Raw genomic sequence first — 27,771 nt, 5'->3', positions numbered from 1 at the left:
AAAGTGGGTGGGCAGAAAAATATTATGAGGAGAAGGAACTCTTTGTAATAATAGTATATAAAAACCAAGCCCATGTGTACTTTACCCTGCCAGTATCTCTGTGAAAAATGTCCTTTTTATGGTGAATCTGCAAGCTGGTAATACAAATGGAAAATCAACTTCATGCACATGCAGAGAACAAGGCTAATTCTAGAAAATGCTTCATGCTTACGCTGGCATAGCCCTTCACTAAAGCCATCCATCTCCCTGTACTAAAACATACCACATCAAACCCCAACTCCCAGTTACTGGTATTCCTGCTTTTCTAAAACACCAACCCTGCCTGTCCACTTGGGGAATGCACACTACTGATATCCCAGTAGTTCTTCTTCCTTTATAGGCAGTCCTGCCCATATTTCTCTGTAATAGTTAAGCAGTGAACTCTCAAAACCCTATTTCAGTCATACTGTCTTCTCATTTAAAATGAAACCACGCATGTATATTTAACATGTATATTAGGGTTATTATTTATTTGAAGAGACAAAAAGCTATTAACTATCTCCAATTTCTGTTAGTCTTTTCATAGATTATCTCCTTAGCTAGGGCTGCTGTCAGAAAAACCATTAACACATAAAGAAGGGTATCTGCTAAGCTTTCATCCTCAATGTCAAAAATGCTCTGAATTAAACTCATTTGGGGAAGTCATGAGTGAGCTAGTGGCTTTTTTAGATTGAAAGATTCTCTTTTGATAACATTGCAAAGTTCGTATTTATTTTTGGCCCCTTGGCTGATGAAATGACCTCCCTTTAGAATCCGCAAATATAAATAGAATTGACGCTTTAATGATCAGTTTTCACAAGCAAGAATAATCCTGTGTCTTAGGCATTAATATTGTTCCAAATCTGGATGCAAAGGATGGTTTTACAGCTGCAATGATTCAAAATCAAAGCGTTCCTGTCACATCCAAGTTCTCAGAGAGGGTGCCTGAAAACACGAAGCATCTGATGGAAATTATTGAAGTGTTATCTCTCCAAAATGCCATGAGGTGGCAGTGAATTAGAAAATTGGTACTATTTCTGGGGAGAACAAAGCTTTTAAAAGCTCAGTGGCAATGATGGAGAGGCTTTTTTGTTTGTCTAATTTGTCTACTTACATTTCATGTATCACCATCAAATTCAAATCCAATCACCTTAAGAATATGCTGCATAGATCTGCTCCAACATTCATGAGCAGCCAGTAGACATGTTCCTGCACGGGGAATTCCTGCTTTTTCTTTCTCCTCTATTTCCTCTTCAATTAATCAGCAAGAAATTTTTCTGTTGCCTTTTGGTTTGCTTATCTTACAGCTATTGCTGTGTCATTCCAACATCTGCCGTGCTAAGAGGGCAGGAGGGTAGTGTTTTATACTTCCGTTTGGCTGATAAGGATGAAATCATTCAAGGTTTCTTTGCACTTTGATACACTAGTGATTCAAACCAGTACTGATAATCCACCAGTTCTGCATCCATTTCTTTAATATTGCCAACTGAATTATAAAAAAATAATGTGGTATTTTAATGGTTTGCCTCTCGGTTAATAGGCACAGGCAGAGTTGATGGCTATAGTTGAATTTTAACTTTCCTCTTTTTTTTCTAGTGGAAAACCAGAGATTCTCTGACTGCTCAGGCATTAATTATTAGACAGTAACTCCCTAAGATTGGTTCTGATTTTTATCCCAGAACAAAATCCACCTGAATCTATGTTTAGAATGTACCGGTTACGTTTATTTTTCTGAGCAGAACAGCCACTTTCAGTCCTGAGAAGCCAACGTTTTGCAATGATTTCCTGTCACAAAACATGTCATCACCAAAATTGCTTCAGAGAGCAGCTGATGTTTAGCTGATCTGAGTGTGCGTGGGCGCACCTAGGTCCTGTAGGACACCAGGTAGAATCACTAGAGTCAATAGAGGCAGGTGCTCTGAACCTGGTGTGTATTGTAACAGAAGATACAGACAGCTTCCGTTTCCCAATTTTGCAGCACTGGACAAACTGTCCAGTGAAGGTTCACAGGAACACTGCAACACATGGAAAACAGTGGTGACTCATGATGCAGGCTGGTGCACCCATCTATGGAAGTCCTCTCCACCAATGCTCTGCAGAGGTTTAAGGTTGCTCCTACTCACTGAGAGAGACATCAGGTGTCACAGGGTGACAGAAAATGTTACTCAGCTGGGACAGCTTCCCTTGCTCTAGCATTTGTCCAGCCACACCCTGTTCCTTGATAGCCTTGAATAAACAGCACCCAGAGCCAGAAAAGCCATGTTGTTCTGATGAGCCTTTGACAAGCCCTCCAGACATTTGTTCTCTTGAAATCAAGAATGATGCCTGTTTCCTCAGCAGTTTAAAAAGGTTCAAATCTAGAAAATTATTAGGCTCTTCTCACATTAGATTCACTCCAGCAGCCAAAGACATTCATCCATCTGCTTTCTATTGTATTTCCCAGTGCTGCCAGCAGGCCTGCCTGTTTCTGCAAAGGGCGTACCAAGAAGCAGATGGGTCACTCTCTCAGCAAGAAATTAAAACAATCTCAGTAGGGTTGTGATAAAAAAAAATTGTTCTAACCACTTACTGGGAGCTCTCTGAATGACAGTATTTGTGGAAGGGCACATGCATGCTGCACACTCAATTTTTCTCACCTCCTCAGCCAATCTCCAGCCTAGCTGTCCAAATACAAAGAAAGACAACATGCAATCCGTTTAGGAAAATCTTGTAGGTAGAGTAAGCCTTGGCTTGATAACAGAGAGCGAGGCACAGACCTCTAGTGGCACAGAGTGCCTGCGATGCTGGCCTTGCTACGAGGACTCTGCAAGCTGAGGTTGCCATCTGTAGCTGCAATGAAATGTTCACTCAGCCATTGCTGTTCTAGCTGCCCTTACCCTAGTTGAAAATAATAGCACAAGTCTCCCTGTGGGAAAAAGAAGATTGCTCTTGGTGGGCTACAGGCACTCTTAATACCACAAGACAGACTGTGGGGAGTTTTATGCACTTATGTCTGCATATGAAGTGTGCACTGTACTTTGAGCAATATATAACAGGACAGTGATACACAACATGTAGCAAAATGGTGGAAAAGAGCCATGAAGAAGCCTTGGTCATTGTGTACATCAGTCATAGCAGTGAGTTTGCAATATTATTGCATGTACTTCCTGGGTTCTGAGGTCTTTGATTTGCAGCCCACATTAAAGCTGGTGATTGTCCTCAGTTTTGTCCTTTTTTAAAAGGTGACAGAATGGAGAGTGAGTAGAACCCGTGAGAAAACGCATAGATAATTATGAAGTGGCTGAAACTGTAGCAGTATTTCCATTTTGCTCACTGAGTTTTTGCCAAGCAGTCTAATTAATTTAATGATCCCTGTCCCTGGCTGCTCACTAATGACCACTGCATACTACTTCCTTCGTATTTGCCTTGCAAATAGTTACTAATTGTTGCTGCGCCTTGCATTGTACGTCTGGTGTTGACAGCTGTCATGGGCCTGAAGTGGGGACAGATGTTTCTAAAGGAAAGTTCCCTCCCAGATCTCTAAAACATCTGGAAAAGCGTGGAGTTTATTTGCATTGCTGAATATAAAAACTTATCATATACATGCACAGGGTAAAGGGAAGAGGTCTGCAAACACAAAAATTAAAAGTAGGCACTGGAATAAGATCAGAAGAGGCTCACTGCTGTGTCTGTAAAACACTGGATTTTTGCTATAAAAAATTCCTATTTCCCCTAATTCCACACTGACTGCTTGGCATAGCAAAGTCTTTTACACCCTTCACAACAGAGCACACCTCTTAATTTGATCAGAAAAACAACCTGTATTGCTTTTGCTTCAGCTTATTAGACACAATCCAAAAACCTTTTCTTCAAGAAGGGACTCAGGATCAGGCTACAGACCTAGCAGGCTGGGAACAAGAAACCAGAAGCATGAAAGCACCGAAAAGCCTTAGAAATCAATGGAAACAATTGCAATCCTTAAAAAAATAATAATCCAGAATCTCATTTCCTCCTGAACATTTTGTAACTGAGATTGTTACAAGCAACCTATTTTTTTTCCCCTCCATTTGTTTAGCGTATTTAGCAGCACTGAGCGTACAGACCATTGTTTTGCTAAGGGCCAGCAATGCTTATCTCCAGATCTCGCACAACTGGCTGGCTGCTCTGTGAGACTTGGATGAGCTCTTGTCTCAGACCCAGCAAGAGGCTGCAAACCAGCAGCAGCAGAGCTGCACTCAACAGGCAGCAGTGAGCAAGCACGTAAGGACGCAGAAAGGAAATGGCTGGGCTCAAGCAAGGTTAGCGTGACTGGAGCAGCAGTCACTCCAAACAACTCTGAGAAAAGAGCCAACAAGCATAAAAACCCTGGTGGGATTAACAGTGCCTTTCTGTAAAGGAGTCGTTTCAGGACAACTGACTTAAGGGAAGTGCTACAGTTACTTATTTTTTAATCAGACTGGATTCAAGCCATATCTAGCTGATGATGCCATTCTGAGTTCACAGGGACCTTCTCATTGCCTCATGGCACAGGAGCAAGAGGACAATGCAATTGATGGGAATGATGGCACTTTTAAAAGTAACAGAAGGAAATTGTTTTAAATGCGGTTATTGTGCAGGCTGGGATATTTTTCTTGTCCCCGGAAGGTGAAAGTTCCAGGAGATTTTCAAGTTCTCAAGTGGGGTTGCTATAGAAGTTAATGAGGAGGAGACTCTTCTCCATAGCTAGTAGGGGAGCCCTGGGGTAAGAAATCTCCCATTAGGTGATGGAAGATAATCTTTGTCTATAGCCAGCCCATTAAATCACTGGTGCAAGATATCATGGATACAGAAGAATTTGTGGTAATTATGGTAGAATCTGAACAAGTACTGGGTAATACCTCTGAAGGAGGTAATGTTAAAACTATTTTTATTTTTTTGAGTGTGATGTGAAATCTGCGGTTTGAACACAACCTTCTAACTCTACAGAGATGACCATACAGCAGCCTTTCAAGTATGGTAAAATTTATAAAACACTCTGAAACATCTTGCCCTGACCACAGTCAAACAAGATATTGGACTCCAAATCAGGGCCTGAGCGATTTGATATTCCAGGATCACCTCCTCTGAGCTCCTGAGTGATTCATCCTGCATAGGAGATCAAGCAAAGGCAGCAGGAAGCCTGTGTGGATGAATGAGAAGCCCCTGTCTGAACTCTGGCATGAAAAGGAAGTACACAGAAGGTAAAAGCATGGTGAAGTGACCCAGGAAGAAGCTTTGACTTGTGACACTGTCTTCTGGCAATTCCAGATCTATGAGGGGGGCCCCATGAGTACTGAGGAAGCTGGCTGATGTCTCTGAGAGTCCATGCTCAGAAAGATCATGGAGATCAAGAGAGGTTCTTGAGGTCTGGAGGTATACAAATTACAACAGAGTCATAGAACATCCTGAGTTGGAAGGGAACAACAAAAATCAGCAAATCCAACTCCTGGCTCCACACAGCACCACCCAAAATCCAAATCCTATCCAAGTGGTCCTTGAAAGCTGGCAGCTTGGGGCCATGCCCACTACCCTGGCAGCCTGTTCCAGGGCTCTACCACTCATGGTAAAGAACCTTTTCCCCTAGTCTGCACCTCTCCTGACACAGCTCCATGTCACTCCTGTTTTCAGGATGGGCAAGAAGGAAGAACTGGGGAACTATAGGATGGTCAGCCTCACCTTAGTTTCTGAAAAGGTAATGAAGCAACAACTAATGGAATCTGTTTCTAGACTCATGAAGAGCAAAGAAGGTGACTGGGAGCAGCCGGCATGGATTTACAAAGGTGAAATCAGGCTCAATCAACCTGACAGTTTTCTAGAGTGAGTTGACTGGCTTGGTGGGTGGACAGAGAACAGTAGATGTCATTTACTTCAAGTTTAGTAGGTCCTTTTACACTGTCTCCCGTAATACCCCTATGGACCACTCAGTGAAGCATGGGTTAGATTAGTAAAGAGTAGGGTGGGTCAAAAAGTGGCTTAATGTCCAGATGTGGAGCATCATAATAAGTAGCATGAAGTGCAGCTGGAGGACAGTCATTAGTGGTATGTCCTAGGGGTCAGTACTGTTCAACATCTTCAGCAAAGATCTGAATGATGGGATGGAGTACACCTGAAACAATTCTGTAGTTATACAAAGCTGGGAGGAGGTGTGGGCTGTCATTCAGAAGGAACTGAGCAGTCTGGGTATTGGGCAGAGAGCGATCTATGAAGTTCAAGAGTCCTGCACCTGAGGAGGAACAATTCCATGCCCAAATACATGCTGGGCACCAGCAGTCTGGAAGCAAGCTCTGCAGAGAGAGACCTATGTTGTTCTTGTGAACATGAAGCAGCTCTCCTACTCAGGAAAGAAGGTCCTGTATGTGTCAGTTCTTATGTATTTTGCCAAGCTCGATTTTTCCTTGAGGTAAGTACAGGTATTACTGATATTATTAGCTACACAGAATACATATACCTCTGAGGTTGAGGTGATTTCAGTGAATCTTGAACTCATAAAACAAACAGAACTGTCCTTAAAATACAAGATTTGGGGATCATCACTCATGGCTAAGATTTGTTACATGAACTTTCAGCAGAATAAGCAAAGTGTGGGCAGATGGAGGTTGGCAGAGCACACAGGGCAAGATCAGATGAGAAGTGGGAGATAAGTGTCTTATGACAGCCAGTGCTGAGTACTGCATTAAAGAATTTCAGTTGCATTTCCCAATCAACGACAATATGGGCTGGGTTGGTAGTGTGGTGGAAGTGGTAAAGCTAAAGCACTGTATCAAGACAATGCGCCAAACAGTGGCAATTAAGTCAGAGGCAATATTTTCAAGCTGAGCACCTCCATAAAGTAGAGAAAATGGAATTAATGACTGCCTGGGTGAAGTCTAACTTAAATGGCCACCCAGGAACTTGGAAGCAAAGGCAGTTCCCCAGGGCAGCAGTCAGCAAGTTGAACCACAAACTGTCCTTTCTTTTGCTGAATTCCCTGTCTCCTTCATGGCACGGTCCCGGTTTATTTTATGCACTGAGGCAGGATCCCATTAAGAAAAAGTATGTGATCATGTCATTAACGTCTGCCTCGAAAGAGAAGATTAGGGAAACATTTGTCAAGAATGGTCTAGGAATAATTGGTCCTGCCTCAGGGCAAAGAGATGGGCTGGAATCCCCAGCTGGCTCCTTACGGTCCCTTCCAGGGCTGTTTTCCACAAAATCATACATGATGTAGAAAGCCAAATTAAGTTTGCACAAATTGTTTAAATTCCAGGCTCCCCTAACTTCTGAGTTCTTGATTTCAAAAAAATTTTGGCACAGATTATGGCATGCTGTCTTTTAGGATCCTGACTGGTTTGTTTTAAAGCAAACTCAACCTAGTAAGAATACCACGATGTACACATCTACAAGGTCCCTCCGAAGCTTGTAAGAGGTAGATCAAACACAGGAACATCTTCCAGGGACTGGCAGAGACAATTGTGTCCCCTCCAGTTGTCCAAGGTAAGAGTGGCTGTAAGCAGAGGTCACTGTGCTACTGGACAGCCTTGATGTCAAATCCACGTGCTGGCAGCAGATGAGATAAGAGACGAGGGTGCCTGAGTTCCCTCCCAGACTGTAGAGGGCAACATGTGCCACCAGGAAATTTTTCCGTCCCTGTTTCTCTCATTTCCCATTTTTTCCAGACCCTTGAAAACAAGCAGCACCTTACCTTTTTCCCAATAGATCCTAGATCCAGAATCCTTGGTGGCTTAATCCATTCTATCCTCACTCAGAAAATGAAGCTCTCCATCCTCCCTTCTTCTCCAGCTATTCCACCCCAAGACACAACACATTCTTCAATCAGATTTATCCCTTCCATTCACAACAGGCTTTCACATCTGCTGCTTCTGCCATCTTGCTTCAATACCAGCATGGTGATCATTGCACGACTGAAAAAAACACTGCTTCCCTGCCAGCTCAGTGCCCCATTTCACAACATGATGAAATGACTTGCAGGAGGAGCGTGCTTGGTCACCACCTGCAGAAAGCCTGGCAGCTGCAAGGAGATGGAGCTTGCTCCGAGGGGGCTTTCAAAGGATGATTTGGAGATGGCTTTTTGTCTGCTGAATCCCAAGACCCATAAAAATGTCAAAAGCCCTTAAAGTTACACTTGCAGTTTGTGTGATGTGAGGGAGATTAAGTGTCTCAGACAAAAAAAAAAAAAAAAAAAAAGGAAAAAAAGAAAAAAAAAGAAAAAGAAAAGGAAAAGAAATCCTGGCAGATGTGCTGGAAATGAGGTAAAATGCATTTTTTTTTGACTTGTTTCTTGGAAACATCCTGAATCATGTTTACTTCAGTTCTTCCAGAACACTTGGCATGAAAATTTTGGTATAATGCTTAGATTTTTAGGAAATGGTAGGCAAGTGAATCCAAGATATTTTTATGGAAAATGCAGCCTTAATATGCACTGGGATGTTAATGCTAGATAATGAAGCAATAAGTATTTCATCTTCTTTCACTCTTGCTTTTCTCCTTTCCGTTTTCACTCATTATCAAAAAACTGCTAATTGCTGCACACTCTGGGCCTCTAACATTTTAGTCTTCATTGGAGACCTTTTTGCTGCAGAACAAATTCCTCGTTATCTGGAACATCTAAATTAATTGATTCCGCTGGTTATTGCAGAGTCATAAAAACAGTGGTATTAAATTGGGGACAAAAGTCATAGGCAGAGATAAAGCAGCAGTGTGTTCAAGCAGCTGAAGTGATCTGAGCACCGTCCTTGGACTTCTCTTAAACAGACGACTTTATTTTGTAAAGACAATATTCTGCTTTATTAAGTTAATTGATGTTATCCTGGGCTTGGGCACGCCTGCTGAGCTGCTGAGAAATGCCACCAGGTTTATGTTACAGGTGGAAGCCACTGTACTCTGTTCAACAGACACAGCTGCCAAGAGACGGCTATTGCAGCCTAAATGACATGAGCAAATTCATGTCTCATAGCTGTTTTGGTCATCCCAGCAGTTCCTTTATACTCTACAGGTAGGTTGCAAACTTGCAAAAAAACAATGAGACAGTGGAAATTTTGCTGTAATGAAAGCATGGCTCTGAACACTTCCAGACACGTTGCTGCAGAACAAAGCTGTGACCTGTTCTTTCATCTGTCACCCTAAGGGCAGGAAGATCTTTAAAAGTCAATGCCTCATTTCTGAGTGTGCATTAGAACAGCCTAAACTGGTCACAGGGGGAAATTATTTTATAACAATCCTGTAAAGGGAGAGACGAACACTCAGTTGCTCAGCTTTCAGCAACACGGATCTTGGCACCCATGCAGAAATCCAATGAATAATTTTTGAAACAATGTTGTCCCTCTCTTTCCAGCTGCCCTGTAAGGTGGGTGGTCAATGCAAAAACGACCTGATCTCCTGTTGCTGCTGCGGAACTGATGGCCATCCGCACCAGGAGGGGAACGGCCCAGTGTTTCAAAGTAAATAGACCCACGCTGGGTCTGGCTTAGGGGCATCTCCCCTTCTAGTAGGACAGTGCCCCCCACAGCCCAGCTTCTGATTGCATAGCACGACGCCTTTTTTTTTTTTTTTTTTTTTTTTTTTTAAGCACTTTAGTGAAATTTCTTCACTTGTGGGGTTGTTTCTAAGGTTGCCATTATCTAGAAATATCTCCATTTAGTAGTAGAAATCTCATGCTTATTTCAGCAGATGTTTGAATTTCTGATGGAGAGAAGAATTCTTGGCTCTTTCTAATTTGCGACTGTCAAATTCCAGTTAATTCCTGGTGGGGTGTTTCTGGGAAATTGGGATGTTTCCTCTTTGTGGGAGGTTACAAATATACACAAGAGCATGCACAAAACTATGATTTGATTCACTAAAACCAGCTGTTTGAACAAATCATCCAAATACAGCAAATACTGATTACTCAACAGCGACATCAGTCTTCATCACTTGTGTCCCAGACCGTTGCCCGATCTCCTTCCTCCCTTCCCTGTCTCAACCATGTTTTCCAGAGGATGTTGGGATTCATGCTGGGGTTCAAGCCTTGCTGGCTCAGGAAACCACAAGGGCTGGGAGTATTGGCTCTCATTTTCTTGTTCACTGAACGGTTGACTTACCACTCTGGCCCTCCTTGGGAAGCACTCAAAGGCTTTTTGTAAATACATATTAAGGAAGCCTGAATGTATCTCAGGGAGGTGGCCCTGCGTCCACTTGAATCACTTGAATGACAACTGAATGAGACCTCTCTGTCAGGGAGTCACAAAGAATGGGTCACAGGAAAGCACTAAATGTGTTTTTGTAACTGGTATGAAAAATGCTGTAATAGCGAGAAAATGAGCTGACACTTGTAAAAGCATAATCCACCATCAAGCGAAAGATTCACCTGTCACAGGAATAGTCTTTATCCAGCACCTGTATTTGGGAACTGTTTAAAGAAACACAGCTGCTTTCAAACAAGAACTTGAATCTTCTGTAACCACTTACAGCATATCCCACTGCCCATGGATCTTCCGAGCTGAGCTGTAAATGCAAGGTGTGATTGCATCAGCTAATGATATTCCTGCTGTGCTCTTTGGTTTGAAATATTGCCCTGATAATTTGAGCTAGATACAAGGTGAAACTGCCTGGAAAGCAGCACACATCTCTGGAAGGGTGTCTTGCTGGTTGCATTCACTGTGTCCAATAAAAAGGGAATGCCATTCATAGAATCATGGCTTGCATTGGAAGGGACTTTGAAGCCCATGCAGTTCCAACCCACCATTGAGAGCAGGACTGCCACTCTCTAGGTCAGGCTTCCTTAGGCCCCATCCAACCAGACCTTGAATGCCTCCAGGCATGGGGCATCCATAGCATCTCTGGGCATCTGGACAACTTTTTTGGGCAAACTGAACATTCTTGTGTCATCAGTATCATGTCATCAGGACACTGCATAGGGTATGCCTTTGTTTTCTCTGCCAGTGGCTCCTTGAGAAGTACCAAGGACTTCCTAAGAAATTTGGGTCCCTATGGGTGTCCTGAGCTATGGGAAGCTCCAACAAGCAAAGGCTCTTCAGGACCAGGTACAGGTGCACCTCCTGGTACTTGCAGGAGGTATGCCAGAAGGAAACATCAGCATATGAGGGATAAACAGGCCTCCCTCTGCAAGTACAATGCTGTTGGTAACTTGATGGGTACCAGGACCCCCTGGTCCATAACAAGACTTCAGAGAAAATGTTTCTGCTGACCCCCAGGAAAGCTGCCTGCTTCTGGCATGCCTTTCTGGTGCCCTAACTACTGATGAGTATTTCTTCTTGTCTGCTTTCTGAAGGGTGAGTGTGGTCCCATTCTTGTACTTGACAAGCTCTTTAGAGGAAGAGCAGAAGCCATGGGCTGCCGGAAGGAACTAGAAATAGAAGATCTATTGTCTGAGTAGACAAGTGATTCTGGGAAGCAAAGCTCGACTCTCTATCAGCATATAAGACAGTAGGTTAAAGAAGGAAGAAAAGCTATTAACAAGAAGGCAGCACTGGCATGAAAACAAATAGATAAAAATAGGCATAAAAAAAAAAATGTGGGCTGGAAATCAGAACAAGTTTCCTCAGTGTCAGAGTGAGGCTATGGAACAACCTGCCAAGAAAACTCTTAGCGACTTCTGAGATGGACTGTGATAAATTAAAAAGAGGGACTTCATGACTCAGTGCTTGTCACAGCAAGGGAACATGACAGTGACTTGGAGAGCCCTCCTAGTCCCACATTCCTGTTGATATGATAACAGAGGAATCTGTGTAAGGCGCAGTAAATGCTGAATCACTGAGCGCTTTATATAGCTGCCTGGCAGAACAAAGTCCCTTGCTCCCATCCTGTCTGCAAGAAGCTCTAGGACAAAAAAAGAGAAAAACAAATCCTTACGTAAATGGTTGCGCTCTGACAGCGAAAAGCATAAAGCTGCAGGTGCCTGAGCTAGAAGAAAACCAGCTCAACTCAGCTTCAGGCACCCACATAGTGGAGAGAGCTAGTGGTGTGGACATGAAAACAGGAGACCTCGCTGGGAGAGGGCGTGCCTGGAGGTGAGTGTGCCCCAACAGCTTCAATCCATAACTTCTAACACATGAAGAAAACTCAGTGCTTCAAGCTGTGTGAGCGTATTCCATGTACTTGCTGCAGCATGTGCATGGAGAGGATCATTTCCACAGTGGAAATGGTCTTATAATGCAGCAGAAATTTGTTTAACATCAACTGCTGAAGCTGCCACATTTCTCCTACTGTCTCAGGACCACTGATTTTTGTATGGTGTTTTTTTCTGTCCCTTGAGAATGGGATCACTTTCTGAAGCACAAGGCTGTGGTCAGGGTGCCGCTTGCACCATGGGTTCAATGCCTCACAGATGGACATCTACAGCTTATCTGTCCTTGGCTTTAAGGATAAGATCAGCAGCTACAGTTGGAGGAGTACATAGAGGTAGAGGCCAAGGAGGAGGCATGTGAAGAATGGGGTAAGGTAAGAGACTGATCTGGTGTCTGGGCTCAGGAAAGCAAGAGCGTTCAGGAGAGAGCTTCACTGAAGCCCTTATGGCTGTTGGACAACTCTTCCACAGCTTCTTTCAGACCTGTGGAAGCGCCCCTATGGATGTCGGTGCTCTCTCACCTTCTCAGAACCTCAAGCTCACTCTATATAGAGAAATAGGGTCATCAGCTGTTGCTCCTCACATTGCCACAAGAATGTCCCATGGTTAGCAGCACTTCTTTTTCTCTCTGCAGATGAGGGAAAGGTCCTTCATGGATCACTGTGGAAGATTTCCTGTTGCACTGTCCATAGCAGGGCACAAGCAGGCTGGCTTATACAGTCTCGCTATTTCCTCCTATGAGCCTTGTATTGTTTGGAGACAGCAGATGGAAACATGGCTCATGACTTGGGGACATAGCTCAGGAAGCTAGAAACATTCAGAGGACATCACTGCTCGTGAGGGGACATTGATGCTACAGGCCCCAAATGTGAGATGGCTCTCACTGAGCTCTCTTCTGTAGACACTGGCAACAAAATACACATCAAGGATGTGAGCTGCCAGAGCTCTCAGTCTGCCTTTCCACCATGGCAGCATGTGCACCCCTGTTCCTACAATTGCTCAGAAACCTTCGGTTCTGGGCAAGGTCCTAATTAAGGTGCTTTGAATCAGCTAACAAGGAGTCGGGCTCCTGCAAAGGCTGTGCACAAGGAACTGTGGAGGAATGAAATACTAAGTACTAAATACCAAATACTAAAGCAGCAGGAAGGCATGCAGTGCGCAATGCCCAATGTGATAATCCCCATAACATTAAGGGCAACAAAAGGTAGCCCATCATCTCTCTCTGTTCTCTCCTCTCACACACAGGCAGCCTGGTCCATCACACAGAGTTTTGGCTCTTCCCACCTGGATTCAGCATGTGTTCTTTGCTGGATATGGGAGAAGGCTGGAGCTGGGACCCACCAAAAGCATTAGGCATTGCTCACATACACCCTCTCCATCTTGTTGGTACCACTCTCCTTCCCCACACCCCACACTCCCTTCAGGAGATCCCATAGCAGGCAGAGCCTCCATCTCCCTGCATCCCACCAGGGCACCAGCCAAGTCCAGCCCCTTCAGTACTGTCTCCACAATTGGCTGCTCTCTCAGATGGGGAAGGGTCCACCAGGACCTCAAGAGTACATTGGCCTTGGGGATTGGGATCACACTCTGGAGTGTTTCCATTTCAGGAACAAGGTGGAGCTGGGGGAATACTGTTCCCCTCAAGATTATTAACACTGCTGGCTGGTGTAGGAAAGGGATTATCCTGCTCTGCTCTGTGCTGTGTGGCCTCACTTCCTGCACTGGGTGCAGCTTGGATGGCACAATGTAAGAAGGACATAAAACTGTGAGAGAGCATCCGAAGGAGGGCTATGAAGCTGAGGAAAGTTCTGGAGGGTAAAGTGTGTGAGGAGCGGCTGAGGTCCCGTGTGTGCTCAGCCCAGAGCAGAGGAGCTGAGGGGAGGCCTGATGGCGGCTGCAGCTCCTCACAGGGAGCGGAGGGGCAGCGCTGAGCTCTGCTCTGTGTGACAGCGACAGGGCCCGAGGGAACGGCATGGAGCTGTGTCAGGGGAGGGGCAGCTGGGGGTTAGGGATAGGGTCTGCACCACAGGGCGGTGGGCACAGCCCCGAGTGCCAGAGTTCAAGGAATGTTTGGACACCGCTCTCAGACGTAGGGATTGGATTATGGGTGGTGCTGTGTGGGATCAGGAGTTTGATGATCCCTGTGGGTCCCTTCCAACTGGGGATATTCTATGATTCTGTGATTACTGGGTTCAGTGATTTGTTCCAGAGCCATAACGTTCAGCAAATCTGGAGAAAAGCAGGGAAGAAAAAGCAGTGATGGTGAGGGGATTCACCCGCAGAAAGGGTAATTGAGAGAGACATGCTAACATATCATTCAGAGCTGGGCTGGGGACACATCTGGTGCCATCCTTTCAGCACAAGCTGCTTCCTGCCTTCACGGGGTTCTCCAACTCTCATTGCCCCTTCTTTCTCCTGTGGTGGCACCCACACACTGAAATGCCTTCACACGTATCCCAGCAGAAGTAGGAACATCACATTTACTGTGCTTGGTATTTCTCAGATGAAAATTAAACAAACCGCATTAATTTAAACAAACCTAAACCATTCCAGACTATTTCACCCACCACAAAGGCATACATCAGGGCACATAAGCCCCAGAAAAAGAAAAAAAAAAACAAGGGGGAAAAAAAAAAAAGGAAGGACCTTTTCAGATCCTCTTTTAAGACTGTTTGTTTCTCCTTCCCTTCAGTGCCAACCTGAGTGTAACCTATGACCATGCAACCGAGCCACACAAAATACAAGGACACATCCAGAAGTGTCACCTTTGGACTCCACGCTTAAATTTAGATACTACTGAGCCTTAACAGAGAGCCTCCAACATGCCCTGGGCCTCAAGGCCTGGTTCAGAGGTGGGACAGGTTGTGAGCTCTCCTGCCATCCCCATCCCAGAGGGATGCACTTCTGCATCGCTGTTTCCTCTAACATGGTGCGTTCTGGGAGGAAGGAGGCACTCGCCTTTGAGGCATAGGTGCTTGTGGTCACACAAACGTGGGTTTCAGATCTTCTTTGAAGTTCACAACAGGCTGAGTCTTGCCCTGGGGCTCCAGCCAGCATCCCACGGCTCCGCCAGGCTCCATATCTGTCTCTGTGCTGCTGCTGCTGCTACTGCCCAGAGAGCCACGGGGACTCTGCAGGCAGAGCTGGCAACACGGCCTGTGGCAGCAGGGAAATACCTCTTCGGAGCTGCTGCTGGAGTCCGAGTCTGGGTAGTGGTACAGCGAGTGCAGAATGGGATGTGCCGGCATCCCCAGGCTACTCCACTGCCGCCAGTCCTGTAGGGAAATGTTGCGGCAACCCTCTAGTTCTGTGCCGCTCACCGCCCAGCCCTGTGGCCCTGGCCAGCCCTTGGCAGGGATGGAAGGAGAGGACAGCGATGGCGGGGGGAGCCCTCTGCCAGCCCTCTCACCTTCCCTACCCGGCCCAAGGCACGGTGGCTCCCCATGGCTCCGGGTGCCCGGCCTGCTGCCCGCTGTGCACCAGGCACAAGGGGATGCAGGGAGGTCAATGGAGGTGGGAGGCAGCAGGACACGTCGCCGCCGTCGAGTCAGATAGGGGCTGAGGGAGCTGCGGGCGGCTGGGTGCCCCCCCTGTGCCCCACACATCCCGCCTGTGTGTGTAGGGAAGGCTGGGCTGCAGGTTCTGCTGTCCAGGCTGAGCTCCTGCAAGACTTCCTGCAGCTTCTCACTGCTTACATAGCTGACCTTGGGGGGATGCTCTCCAGCCACACCAGCTGAGGCATCCTGCTCCAGAGGATGCTTCCCAGCAAGCATTCCATATTCCTGGGCATGTTCTGGGCTGCGTTCAAGGCTGTTTCTCGTGTCAAAAAGCAGTGTTGGTGAACACTCAGGCTCCTCCAATAGTTCGTGCACATGGCTCACATGTTTCCAGAGGTCCTGAGCATCGCTGCTAAGAGGCATGGGACTGTGAGGCAGTGCATGCAGCACAGAGGAGGTTTGCTGCCCATCTTTTTCTGTATCCAGGGGCCAGTGCTCCCTGGGCACATCCCCAGTGCTGCTGCACTTCTCGCAATGCTGCCCTGTGCTCTGGGTGCAGGGATTTGGCACTGCAGGGCTGCAGCCACCCTCTGCTGACATCAGCCTCATCAGCTTCTCCTTGGCGTTGTTCACTTGCTCCTGCAGGCTCTCAATCATGGCGTTTTTCTGCATCAAACAAACAAAAGTGTCAAGCTTCTCTGCTCTCACTCCATCTCTGCATTCCTTTTTTTTTTTTTTTCCTTTTTTTTTTTTAAATAGAAAAACAGGTTATGCCCCAATTTTGACACTTCAGGACGAGGATGCAGAATGATAGGACAAAACAAACCAGCTTGTCCTCTCAGGAGGGGGGATGGAGGTGTAATGAAGGGCTGCCCACCCCATCAAGCTGGAAGTACAGAGGCCATCAAGTCCTTTACCTCTGTCAGCAGCTGTTTCATGGAGTTCTTCTCCCCTATCAGCTGGTAGAGCTGCTCCTCACTGTACACTGAGTGGTAGCTCCTGCTTGGGCTGCTGAAATATTTTGCCATGTGGCTCAGAGTCTGGTTTTCTTCTTCAAAGGCCTTCCACTGCCTGAGCTGCAGGCACAAGGAGCTGTTACTGGGGGGAGGCAGCCACAGCAGGGAGGAGACAATAGGATGGGGCATGGGGGACAAAGGCTGTGATAGATGTGCATGGAGACAGGCAGTGAAGTGATGCTGCTGGGAGCATCCCACACAGCCACACCCTGCCTGCTCCCTGACTTAGCTTCTAACATCAAGATAGTCAGCTCCTGCCTGTGTTGCAGCCTTCAAGCATGCAGCAAAAGCCCCCCCCCTTCTCTCCCCCCCAACCCTGTAACAAAGAGAAACAAAGAGAATTGCACACAGCCTTCACCCCAAATCGTTGGTGACAAGCCATCAACTGGCAGTGCTTCGGGTCTGTTTTCTTGTCTAGTGCTTAGCACAGCCCGGTTCACACCACTCATCAATCTCAGGCGAGCAATAGAAGAGCAAGCCCATTAGGAGAAACAAGGTGATGAATTAAAAGACGCGGGATAAATAAAATGCTCGAGACTTCCAGGCTGCAGCAATGGAACAGCAGAGGCAGAAGGCACAAAGCAGCACAGCTCAGCCACTCGTCCTTGCTCAGAGAGCACGAGCAGGCGTGGAGCTCCTCAGGGGCTGCTAACACAGGGGTTGGGGCTCTGTGCTTACATGGCACTGATCAGCTGCAGGAGCATCTCCAAGGCAGGCAGTGACCTTTTTTCCCTCAGGTATTTATGCGCCTGGCTGAGATCCCACAACTCTTGCACAGATCTGCTCTTTCTTCAGCTTTACCTCTTCCTCCCTTCCTCACCTCATTTCCTCGAGCCCTAACATCCCTGCAAACCCAACTCCAAGCAAGCAGCTGTTTCCTCTCGCTGTGACAATGGGAGTATTTTTCGCACTAATGGCAAGAGCTGGCACAGTACCTGAGGGACAAAGATGAAGCAGTTGATTGTCGTCGTACACACAAAGATGCCTCCAGAGGTGAAACCAAAGAGCAAGTTGTGCCAAGCGCGGAAGAAGCGGTGAATCAAGACAACGGTGCCGGCCACCAGGAAGATGAGGTTGACCCCCACGATGAGCGTTAGGGACTGGTTGACTGGCGGAGAGCTGACGCTGTCAGTCAGGCCGGCCAGGTATGTCCCATACAGCAGCAGCACGCTCTGGAAGCAGAAGCCAGAGCCTGCCTTCAGCACAGATGCTAGCAGAGCATGGAAAATGACATCCTGAGGCCAGCTCCCACCCCATGCCAAGACACTTGCTGCCATCCTGATGCATCCTGCAGCCTGTGTGTGTGCAGCAGGCACTCCACAGAGAGCAGCAGCCGCAGGACAGGGATGCTGCGTCAGCATCAGCTGGGCAGGAAGTCAGGACCAGTGGCAGCGGTGGGACCAGCGATGCTATGGGCCTGGAGAGGGGGAAAACTTTCTCCAGCATGCTGCAGTGGGAGCAGCCAGGGCAGATGAGGGATACAAGTCCCTTCAGGGACGTTCTGCATGGGAATGTGGCAGTGGGAGACATTCTGCAACAACACACCTCTGACGGAGCAGAAAGGAGCCTCAGAAGGATGTGCAGAAGGAAACAGCAGGAAGGAAGAAGAAGGGGGGTAGGCTGGAGGGGAGAGGATGTCCTTGGTGCCTCTAAATAGAAATCCAGGAAACCAGTCAGTTCAATTCTTTTCCCTGCCCTGCTTCCTGCCCGACTCCAGTGATGGTGCAGGGGCTGGAGAAGGGCTCTGCGCACAGCAGCCCCCTCCCTGCTCACACTGGCAGGCAGCACTGAGTGTTTCATGTCTTCCTCTCTATCACAGGGCACGATCTGCCATAAGCATCCTTTGGAAATGCCATCTAACATATTCCTTGCTAATGCAAAGACCCAAACAACGGGAATGTGACTCCTACATTACCACTGCGGCACCCAGCAAGTGCAGCTGTCAGCCTTTTGCTGCTAATAAATATTAAATTGTTATCTGGGCATCGAGAAGAGCTTTGTGGCCAGTGCTGCACATATTCTGTAGACTCTCAATCTGAGAGCACTGTGAATTATCACAGGGAGCAGCAGTGGTGAGAGAGCGTGGAATTAGGCAGACACTCAGTCCTGCTCCATAGGAGCATGTGAGTCCTAACTGGACCACAACCACATTCACTGGATCGTAACAGCACTCACCACAGGGCACCTCCAAACATACATCCTGAGGGCAAGCACCATAATGCCATTTAAAATTCACATAGTCTGCCAGGGACACAGACAAAAACATTGCCATCTGGTAAACTGGAACTTTAAATAAGCACACAGGGCTAAGTTTTGTTGTTGTTGTTTTAAATCCCGAGCCGAGGATTGCACTCCTCATTCAATTGATGACCTTGGCAAGCCATTGCTGCCCATTGCTGCGTGCCAGCAAAAGCGGGATAATACACTGAGTGGCTTCACAAAGGGCTGAGCACAGTAATGCCTTGGAAGATAAGAAGTGCTACATACACATGGAGATGGAGCCTGCTCTCCCATTAGTATAAGTCCTGATTAACTCCAAAGAAACCATTAAAGAAATGCCTGCTAGATAGGATCGGGGTCAGGCTGAAGGCACTGCTAATTAAGATTAACTATGACCGAAAAAGTTTTATTGTGAATGGAGGAACAAAAACGGTCTACAGGAAAGGCATTCCCATCTAAGCCCTGAAGAAGCCTAACACTACTGGAGACAATGTCAGGAATGGAGACACAGCACTGAAAGTGGCTGCCCAGGGGAGGTCTGAAGTCCACAGCACCAAAGACCTTTTAAGGCTAGGCTAGGTAAGCTAATGTCTCTAAAATGGAGTGTAGGGGGAGAAGGACAGTGTCTGGAGGCCTTTGTCTACTCTTTTTCCTATAGTTCCTAGTAGATGGTCAGTGAGTCAGAAGCGGATGAAGCCATGCACAAGGGCAGGCTGTGATCTCACCAAAATCTTCTCGCTGAAGTGCTTCCAGCCTCTGCCAGAGACACATGAGACCACGGATAATTACAGCTATAATTACACTTACATAGTTACATCAGTATAACTAACTCTCCTGGAATATGAATGGCCACGTACAACGCTACACCAGTGAAAGTGAGCTTCAGTGGTATAATTAAGCCGATAAACATCCTGTACAGGTAGGCACCAAGCACCTGTCGTCAGCACCTCACCTCCCTGATGTGGTGGCAGAGGACTCAGGGGCATGGTGCATCACTGGGGTGGGCGGTCAAGCAAAGCCTCATGGAAAAAGTGAGCTTTGGAAAACATTAAGGCAGAAGTTCTAAGGAGGAAGAGAGATGAGGTGTGGGTGGGTACAAGGTGAGAACCGGAGAGACAGCAGGGATAGAGTGGTTAACAGGGAATGCAAGAGGGAAGGAATAGAGGTGAGAGGATTTCAGGGTGAACAGGAGCAGCTGAGATCTTCAGATCACATGTGGCTTGAGAGGGCAGTGAAGTTACGAATACTTCTGAACAGTTTAGGCTGTGAGATCAAAAAGGAGGCGAGATATAGTGAGAATCAATAAATCAGTTACGTACCTTAAACCCTAAAATGAGAACGAGCCAAAGATCGGAATAAAGAGATGCACAGGACTGCATCCGGCTCACTGAGCAGGTCATGCCTTTCTCTGTGGCCTACGAGGCAATGGGAAGGCAGAAGTGAAGACTGCTGTCCTGCCCAGGAGCAAACAGACCAATGGGCAAATGGGTCTGCACACTCCTAAAGGGAAATGCCAAACTCGGTGCTGCTGAGGAAGACACTTAAAGGGAAGTTGTGGTATGCCAATTTCTACAGAGCTGGTTACACCTTTTCCTAGAGCAACTGCAGATGGCAAGGGGCTCTCCTGTGGCACCCAGGTGACCTGCACAGACTGGCTTTGGCCATTCACCAGGACCCCACTACTCAGCCAGGCAGGGCTCTGCTACCAGATGTCACTTCCAGGTCTGTGGCTGATAATTCTCTGTGTAATAGGCCATAGACACAAGCCTAACCTGGAGCATCCAGAAGGCTACACAGCTCATCTCTCTGTCTGGTTTTCAAACAGCCCCTCCAAATGCTTTGCCAACAGAACTCAGACAGGACACAGCACAGCACTGCACCATCGCATTACCCGCAATGAGACACTACGGCTCCGGAAGCACTGGACCGGGTCGGAGAAAACCCACGTGAAGAGCAGCACAGCATCTGCCAACACCAACACCGCCACCATTGCCAGCAGCTGGAGGTCTTTGATAATCTGCAAACATGTGGAAGTGTTACAGGAGAATGATGCAGTGGTAGCAACAGCTATCCCAAACAGCTGCATGCTGTTCTGGGCACTTGGTACTCACCACCCGCTTGTCCGGCACCCGCTGGGTGAACACCTTGTAAAGCCTCCAGCTCTTCCCCAGGATGGGCCCAAACACCAGGGAGGTTCCCACACACAGCAGGCAGAGTCGCAACTGCAGGCAGGGAAAGGAGCTGGACTGGGGACATGTCTATAGAGCCCCAGCTGACACTTGTGTCCAGCTCCCACCCGTATCCATGCATGTGGACACGTATGAGGGCACCCATCCTGGCAATCCCTGCTCACCTGGATGAGCATTTCCACTGATTTCCTCGATGACAGGCTCTGCTCCTGAATCCCGAAGAGGTAAGCACTAGTGTAAGTCAAGCCACTGCCCAGCAGGGTCACAATGTTCAGATTGGGGCTGGACATCTTCACGATCCTCCAGGAGACAAAGCAGGGAAGTGGTGACAGTTACTGAGCGCAGCAGCCCAGCAGCACTGGGACGAGGTCCCCTTGCAGGGATGAGGGTGGCCTTGCTTGCCTCGTGCTGTCCCTCAGGCTCATCCCTGCCCTACTGCGTACCCTCAGCACTGAACCTGAGCCCTGGGGAAGACCTTGCAGCAGGAAGGGAGGCCCTCACCTGTTTTTCCTGAAGCGGATGGTGAAAGCAAGGAAGAAGAGCGCAAGCAGGACTCCTCCAGTCAGAAATGTCCACACAACTCCCAGGAGGGCAGCAGAGAAGGATGGGGAGCTCTTCCCACTGCGGTCAGATGATGTCTGAGGAAGGTGGAAGGGGTGAGGAAGAAGGGGACATCTCTGGGGCTCCCAGTGAGGGAGGTCCCTTCCTTGGCATGGCTGCTCAGCCCCAAAGGACATGCAACCACGCTTCCCAAACTCCTCCCTCTCACACACACACATACAAAACAGCTGCTGTTTCCCTGGACATCATCGGCCTGTGACTGTGTGAAGTTGATGGAGCACTTTGTTTACCACTGAGCAGAGTAAATCCTTGCCCTAGCAGGGGGAATATTAATTGTAGCAAAGCTGCCAGGGCTGAGGAGCCAAGCAGCTTATGGCCCTCTCATTAAGGGCCGCGCTTGGCCAGTCCCTGCAGCAGCCTCACATGGAGCCAAACGCCTGCACACGCGTCACCAAGTTGTTCCTGCTGGCCCAGCAGTGGGGACAGGTGCCTCTTACTGCAGATGGTGACTTTTAATTAAATGCTGCTCTATTAATATTTGAAAAGCCCTTTGAAGTGGCAGGGGGTGGGAAAGGCCAAGGGCAGAGAAGGACACCCAGCGTGCAGCCTCTAGCAGGAGGGGACCGTGTTGCCCCTTGCCCCTCTCCATCCCTCCTCCCAAATCCCCTTCCCCGGAGGAAACGTACAATAGTGACAGTGCAGAATTCCTGCAGCATCCGCTGCTGCTGCTCCTGGTCGCTGAAGCCAGGCTGGCCATTGCAAAGGTCAGAGCAGTTGAAACCCAGCTCCATAGCACATCCTCAGCCTTCATCCAGAACAGCCTCTGATTCAGCGCAGGGTGCCCAGGTGACACAGTGCCATCCCGCACCGTCCTGCCCGGCCCCTCGGGGTGCCCTGCAGACCAACATGGAGTGGGTGTCATTGCGGCCTCCAGCAGCCAGTGCCGAGCCGAGACCAGGTGTGTGCCAGTCCTGGCACCCCGGCCCCTGTACACTCTCACTGCCTCTTTTGCTCCTCTTCGGTGGGGATTTTAATAGCCTCATTACCATTTTAGACATGAGGTCATACTTATACTCAAGCATCCCTACCCAATTACCATTGTCACTGGTTTTAATTAGCTTCCCGTACACGGCCCTAAACGAGGCTCCTGCCGCCAGCAGCTGGGGAGGACGCGCGAAAGCTCTGTCCCTGTTCATTGGTAGTGGCAGGCAGGCAACAACTCTTTCCAGGAGTGTTCCTTGGGGCTGCCCCGGCACACGGTGAGGCTCTCCCCCATCACTCACAGATGGACAAGTGTCTGAAAGGAGCTTGCAGGGCAACTCTGGGTGAACTCAGTAATGTCCAGCCACCCCTCAATGAGTGGTACCAAGAGCCAGCGCATCTCCACATGAAGCTGCCCCTCGGAAACACTTTGGATAAAGGCAATTTGCATTCAACTCAGTGTCTCCAGGGTTGACAACCTGCTTCTTTAGATTCTCCAAGACCCAAGATGACTTGTCTGCTGATGCTGAGCAACTGTATGCGGGTGTATAAACATCCTTCAACAACATTGCTCATGTCTAATTGAAAATCTCGACTCTCTCCTTGCCTTCAGATCCTTTTTTGAAAAAGCAAAGGAATAAAACCCCGAACTTAAAGAAGCTGAAAAATCTATGCAAAATGCCTGAGCCCAAAGTAGGCACAATGAAGGTTTCACCTGAGCTAAATATTTTTCATCTAGCTTTGAAAGTGACTTCTTCCTCCCAAAAATAAAGCAGCGTCACAACATGATGAATCCGAAGGTGGAAAACCAAAGAAGTCAATTTGCAAATAAGAGAACAATCTCCACATTTCCTGAACACCTCCAGGGATGGTGAGTCCACCACCTCCCTGGGCAGCTGTGCCACTGCCTCACCATTCCTTCTGAGAAGACATTTTTTCCTAATATCCAACCTGAGAAAGACCAAGAAGGAAGCCTCTGCTAATCCGTGGAGCTTATGCTTCTACTGATGAGAGATGGAGCCTACTGGTGGGGAGCAATCCCATCAGGACAGGATGCTGGGCCCCACACTTAAACCACCAACCCATTTGATAGCTTTTCCAGTAGGATGAATGACATGAGATGGGTTTTGCAATTCAGAAAACTCTTGCGCTTCTGAGAAAGATTCACGCTGCTCCCTTCTGCCATTCTTGCCCAACAAGATCCCTTCTCGTTTGACCTGAGAAACCTGCAGCATCGCCAACCCCAAGGCGACCAAAAAAATCCCAAGCTACACTTACTGCAGCACCCCCAAACACAGCTATTTAAAAATTGCCTCTTCCTCTCTCCTCTCAGCTTTCCCATACACCATTTCCAGCCACCCCTACAAAGTGTGCCATGCATTCATCCTCATCCACATTCCAGATATGGAAGTGTTGTTGGGTGCCCATCCATGCTGCTGATGCCATCACTTCCTGCTTCCATCCCCACTGAGGGCTCCCCTCTTTGCAAATCTGCCTCTTCCCAGCCATTCCCATTCAAATCCTATCCCAACGCACCACTCTGAGCCATGGCCCCGAGCTGCAGCAGTGGTGGCCTCCAGGCACTCGCACTGTTGGCAGCCACAGGGAGGCACAGCCTTCACTGCTCTCCATAACTGCACCCAAAAAAAAGCCATCCAGCTTGCTATTTACAGGAGCAATTCAACCAGTGGCTGAGGTGTGTGGGTTTTAATTAAAATAGAGGTTCTCTCCTCGCTGCACTATGGAAGTGCAGAGGGAGAGGCCGCAGCGGGACTTTTCCATGAAGTTGTGCTGCAGATGGAGGCTGTCCCCCAGGAGCTCACCATTTCAGGAGCTGGCAGAGAGGAGCTCCTGCAATCAGACACTGGCCCTGCGCAGCCCCATAGCCGTGTGCTCCCGCAGGTCGGGTGAGAGTGGCAGCACTGCAAAGCCGGGCAGCGGGGATGCTGCCAACCCAAAAAAGCTCACCATCGTTTTTATTATTTTTGCCTTTTAACATCAGACGGGAGCTTGGAAATCGGATGACAGGTTCCGACCCTGAAACAGGAGGCAGAGCAGTCTCTGGTGCCTCCTGGGCAGGGCCTCGCGTGGGTCAGAGCCACGCCAGCTCCCACCGGGCTCGCCCTGGCACGGTGCAGGCGAGGCGATGCCGGCACATCAAGGGCGCCAAGAAACGCCAGCTGCAACTCAACACGGGCTGCGGGCGGGTGACGGCTGCCAGTTTCCAGGGATCTGGTTTCCCTGCTCTCCTCCGAGCCCCGCTCAGGCTGCAGGGTGGCCGTAGGGCAGTGGAAAATGCACGGCCCGGGCTGTTTGCAACGCTGACGTCCAGCTGAGGCCGAGTGGGATGTCGTGAGCCACTCCCGGCACTCTGCCCCCGAGCAAACGAGGCAGGAGCGGGGGTGCAGTGCTGCAGGACCAAACAGGACCCTCTGCCCTGCTGAGGGATTGGGCGCAGCCTTTCCCCCCTTTGCTCCTTCCACTCCAATGAAACCCCGTGGATTCCGAGGAGCGAGCTCACCAGAGCCACAACTTCCCATCCCCGCATCCCACAGCCGACCCGCTCCCGCTCAGCATCCCCCTGCACGGCACAGCTTGCAGGGTGCGGGGACTTTCAAAAGAGGGAAAAAAAAACACCACACCGTCTCACGCCCACCGCCGTTGCGAGGCCGGAGGTGATCTGCAGGCACCGTGCCGCACCCCGAGCGCAGAGCCCACATCCCTGAAGCGGGGCCCCAAAGCCTCTCGCCCCCCGCTGCCCCGCTGCAGCCCCCGACCCACCTGCACCGGCCCGAGGCTCTGCGGAGCGCCGCCGAGCTGCGAACCTCGGGGCTGGCGGCGGCTGCGCCCGGCCCGGCTCGGCTCGGCTCGGCTCGGCACGGCACGGCACGGCACGGCGCGGCAGGGCTCAGCGCGGTGGAGGCGGGCGGCGGGGAGGGGCCGGGGCGGCCCCGCTCCTCCCGCCGGGCTCGGCGCCTCTCCGCCGGGGTCCCGGCTTAAACCCTCGGTGCCGGCTTAAACCCGGGGGCCGGGAGCTCCGCGTCCCACCGACAGACCCTGCGGCCCCCTGCATCCCCGCTCCTTCTCTTTCCCCCTCGTCTCCCGCAGCCCCGAATACCGCGTTAACTTCCCAGCCTCTCCCCGCTCTTTTTGACCGGGTTTTCTTCCCCGGCTCCTTCTGCCGAAAACCCTTCTCCCCACCAGCTCCCAGATTCCCGTCCCGGCCCCAGAGCACTTCTGGAAAGCTCTGTTCTTGGCCGAGCGGGTGTTCTCTTCCCCTACACCCCGTTACCTCGGCGGCTGCTCCGCCAGGCCCCGGCGTGCACAGCGATAGCTCCCACTGCCTCTGATCCCCAAAGCCTCGGCCCTGCAGGACCGGGAAGGTGGGCAACGGCTCTTTCAACTATGGCTTTGGTCACCTGCTGAACTCTCCATAAACTACTCAATTTTCAGTCAAAGTTTCCTTCGAGATAAACTGCATTTTGTGTTTTCTTTGGTTTGGGGAAAGTCAGATTCTTCAGAAATCCAGTTTCCTATCTGACCGCCTATGAGTGTCCTGAGTTGTCCATCCTGGCCCCACTCACTGAGGTCATTGGTCACACACATGCATGGAGCACTCCCATTTGGTTTTGCTCATGAGCACCAGTACACACACAGTGTGCACCAAGGTACCTAAACCCTAAATCAGGTACGTTTGTGATTGACATAAAGCACTGTGCCTGTCTGTTGTTTGTCATCCTCTTAGCATGTGGCAGCCAACGACTGCAACATCTCCACTAAAGCAAGGGGGAATGGAGTTAAACTGAAAGCGAGGAGATTTAGGTTAGATGTTAGGTAGAAATTCTTCACACAGACAGCAGTGAGACAACTGGCACAGACTGCCCAGAGAGCTGTGGGTGCCCCATCTCTGGAGGCATTCAAGGCTAGGTAGGATGGGGCCCTGGGCAGCCTGAGCTGATGGGTGGCAGCCCTGCCAACAGCAAAGGGTTGGGACTGGGGGAGTTTTGGGTCCCTTCCAACCCATTTTTTTCGTACACTCGGCCCACTTAGCCCACAATCCCCTGACTTTAAATTGCTGAGGCTTTGGCCCATTTGGGTGATCATTTGGATATTCTTTTTCTCTGAGGCTCTTGACACCTTTACTACTCTCTTGTTATTCCCACACCATCCTGTTGGCTTTGTGACCCTTCTGAAATTGTCTCTAGTGACATGGAATCATGGAATCATTTGAGTCGGAAGGGACTTTAAAGCTCTTTGAGTCCAGACCCCTTTAATGGACAGGAACATCCACAGCTTGATCTTGTTGCTCAGGGCCCTGTCCGGCCTGACTTTAAATGTCTCCATGGATGGGGAACCTCCACCTCCCTTGGCAACCTGTTCCAGTGCTTCACCACACTTATCCTAAAAAAACCCTTTTTCCTAATATCTAGTCTAAATCTCCCTCTTTTGTTTTGAAACCATTTCCTCTTGTCCTGTCACCACAGACCCTGCTAAAGAGTCTTTCCCCTTTATCCTTCTTATAGCCCTCTTTTAGATAACTGAAAGGCCACTCTCAGGTCTCTCCAGAGCCTTCTCCAGGCTGAACAGCCCCATCTCTCTCAGGAGAGGTGTTCCATCCCTTGGATCATTTTTGTGGCCCTCCTCTGGATGCGCTCTAACATGTCCATGTCTCCCCTGTACTGAGGACTCCACATCTGGATGCAGTACTACAGCTGAAGTCTCATCAGTACAGAGTAAAGGGGAAGGATCACCTCCCTGACCTGCTGGCCAAGTTTCCTTTGATGCAACCCAGGATCTGGTTGGCTTTCTGGGCTGTGAGGGCGCACTGCTGGCTCATGTCCAGCTGCCATCCACCCGTACCCCCAGGACCTTTATGGCAGGGCTGTGTTCCATCCTTACATCCTGCAGCTTGTCCTGATAGTGGAGACTACAATTCATGTAAGCAGAAGCAATGGCACAGTCTGAAGCAAGAATTTCAGCTCCGGTGTGGTTTCCACTGTGCTCAGAATCCAAGTTTACTCCCACCAGTGGAAACTGGTTTGCTAGCAACACCCTGCTCACCTATCCTGTCTCCTATGCAAACAAGGCTGATCCCAGATTCACCTGACAGGAGGTCAGACAGGTACGGAGGGCTTGGGCCTGAGACATCATTAAGCCCCCGTTTGGCCATTTCCCCACAATCAACAAGCTGCCAGTGGACAGGAGGTGCATTCAGCTCTTCATGACCCATT

At 49.0% G+C, this 27,771-nt stretch overlaps 1 protein-coding gene across 1 annotated transcript; it reads right to left on the bottom strand.

The window, feature by feature from the left end:
* Positions 1-8,800: 8,800 nt before the first annotated feature.
* GPR156 (G protein-coupled receptor 156) lies at positions 8,801-25,465 on the bottom strand. Its single transcript, XM_085236792.1, has 10 exons — positions 25,322-25,465; positions 22,246-22,453; positions 21,500-21,636; positions 21,163-21,298; positions 20,921-21,031; positions 20,701-20,826; positions 20,129-20,224; positions 17,525-17,761; positions 16,491-16,649; positions 8,801-16,239 (listed from the first exon to the last, which is right to left on the bottom strand). Exons 2-10 carry the CDS (start codon positions 22,348-22,350, stop codon positions 15,058-15,060), a joined length of 2,289 nt encoding a protein of 762 aa, XP_085092918.1. The 5' UTR covers positions 22,351-22,453; positions 25,322-25,465; the 3' UTR covers positions 8,801-15,057.
* Positions 25,466-27,771: the final 2,306 nt, after the last annotated feature.

This window comes from Meleagris gallopavo, chromosome 1 (genome assembly GCF_905368555.1).
Source record: "Meleagris gallopavo chromosome 1, MGAL_WU_HG_1.1, whole genome shotgun sequence".
Classification (NCBI taxonomy): domain Eukaryota; kingdom Metazoa; phylum Chordata; class Aves; order Galliformes; family Phasianidae; genus Meleagris; species Meleagris gallopavo.
The sequence above is the reverse complement of the archived record's forward strand: the minus strand, read 5'-3'. Positions and strand labels throughout refer to the sequence as shown.

Bases quoted from the DNA above. Each gene is read 5' to 3' on its own strand.
- GPR156 (XM_085236792.1), bottom strand. From the start codon at position 22,350: ATGGAGCTGGGTTTCAACTGCTCTGACCTTTGCAATGGCCAGCCTGGC. The intron at 21,637-22,245 runs GTACGTTTCCTC...CACCTTCCTCAG, and splicing joins AATTCTGCACTGTCACTATT to ACATCATCTGACCGCAGTGG. The intron at 16,240-16,490 runs GTAAAGGACTTG...TGTTTGATGCAG, and splicing joins TGAAACAGCTGCTGACAGAG to AAAAACGCCATGATTGAGAG.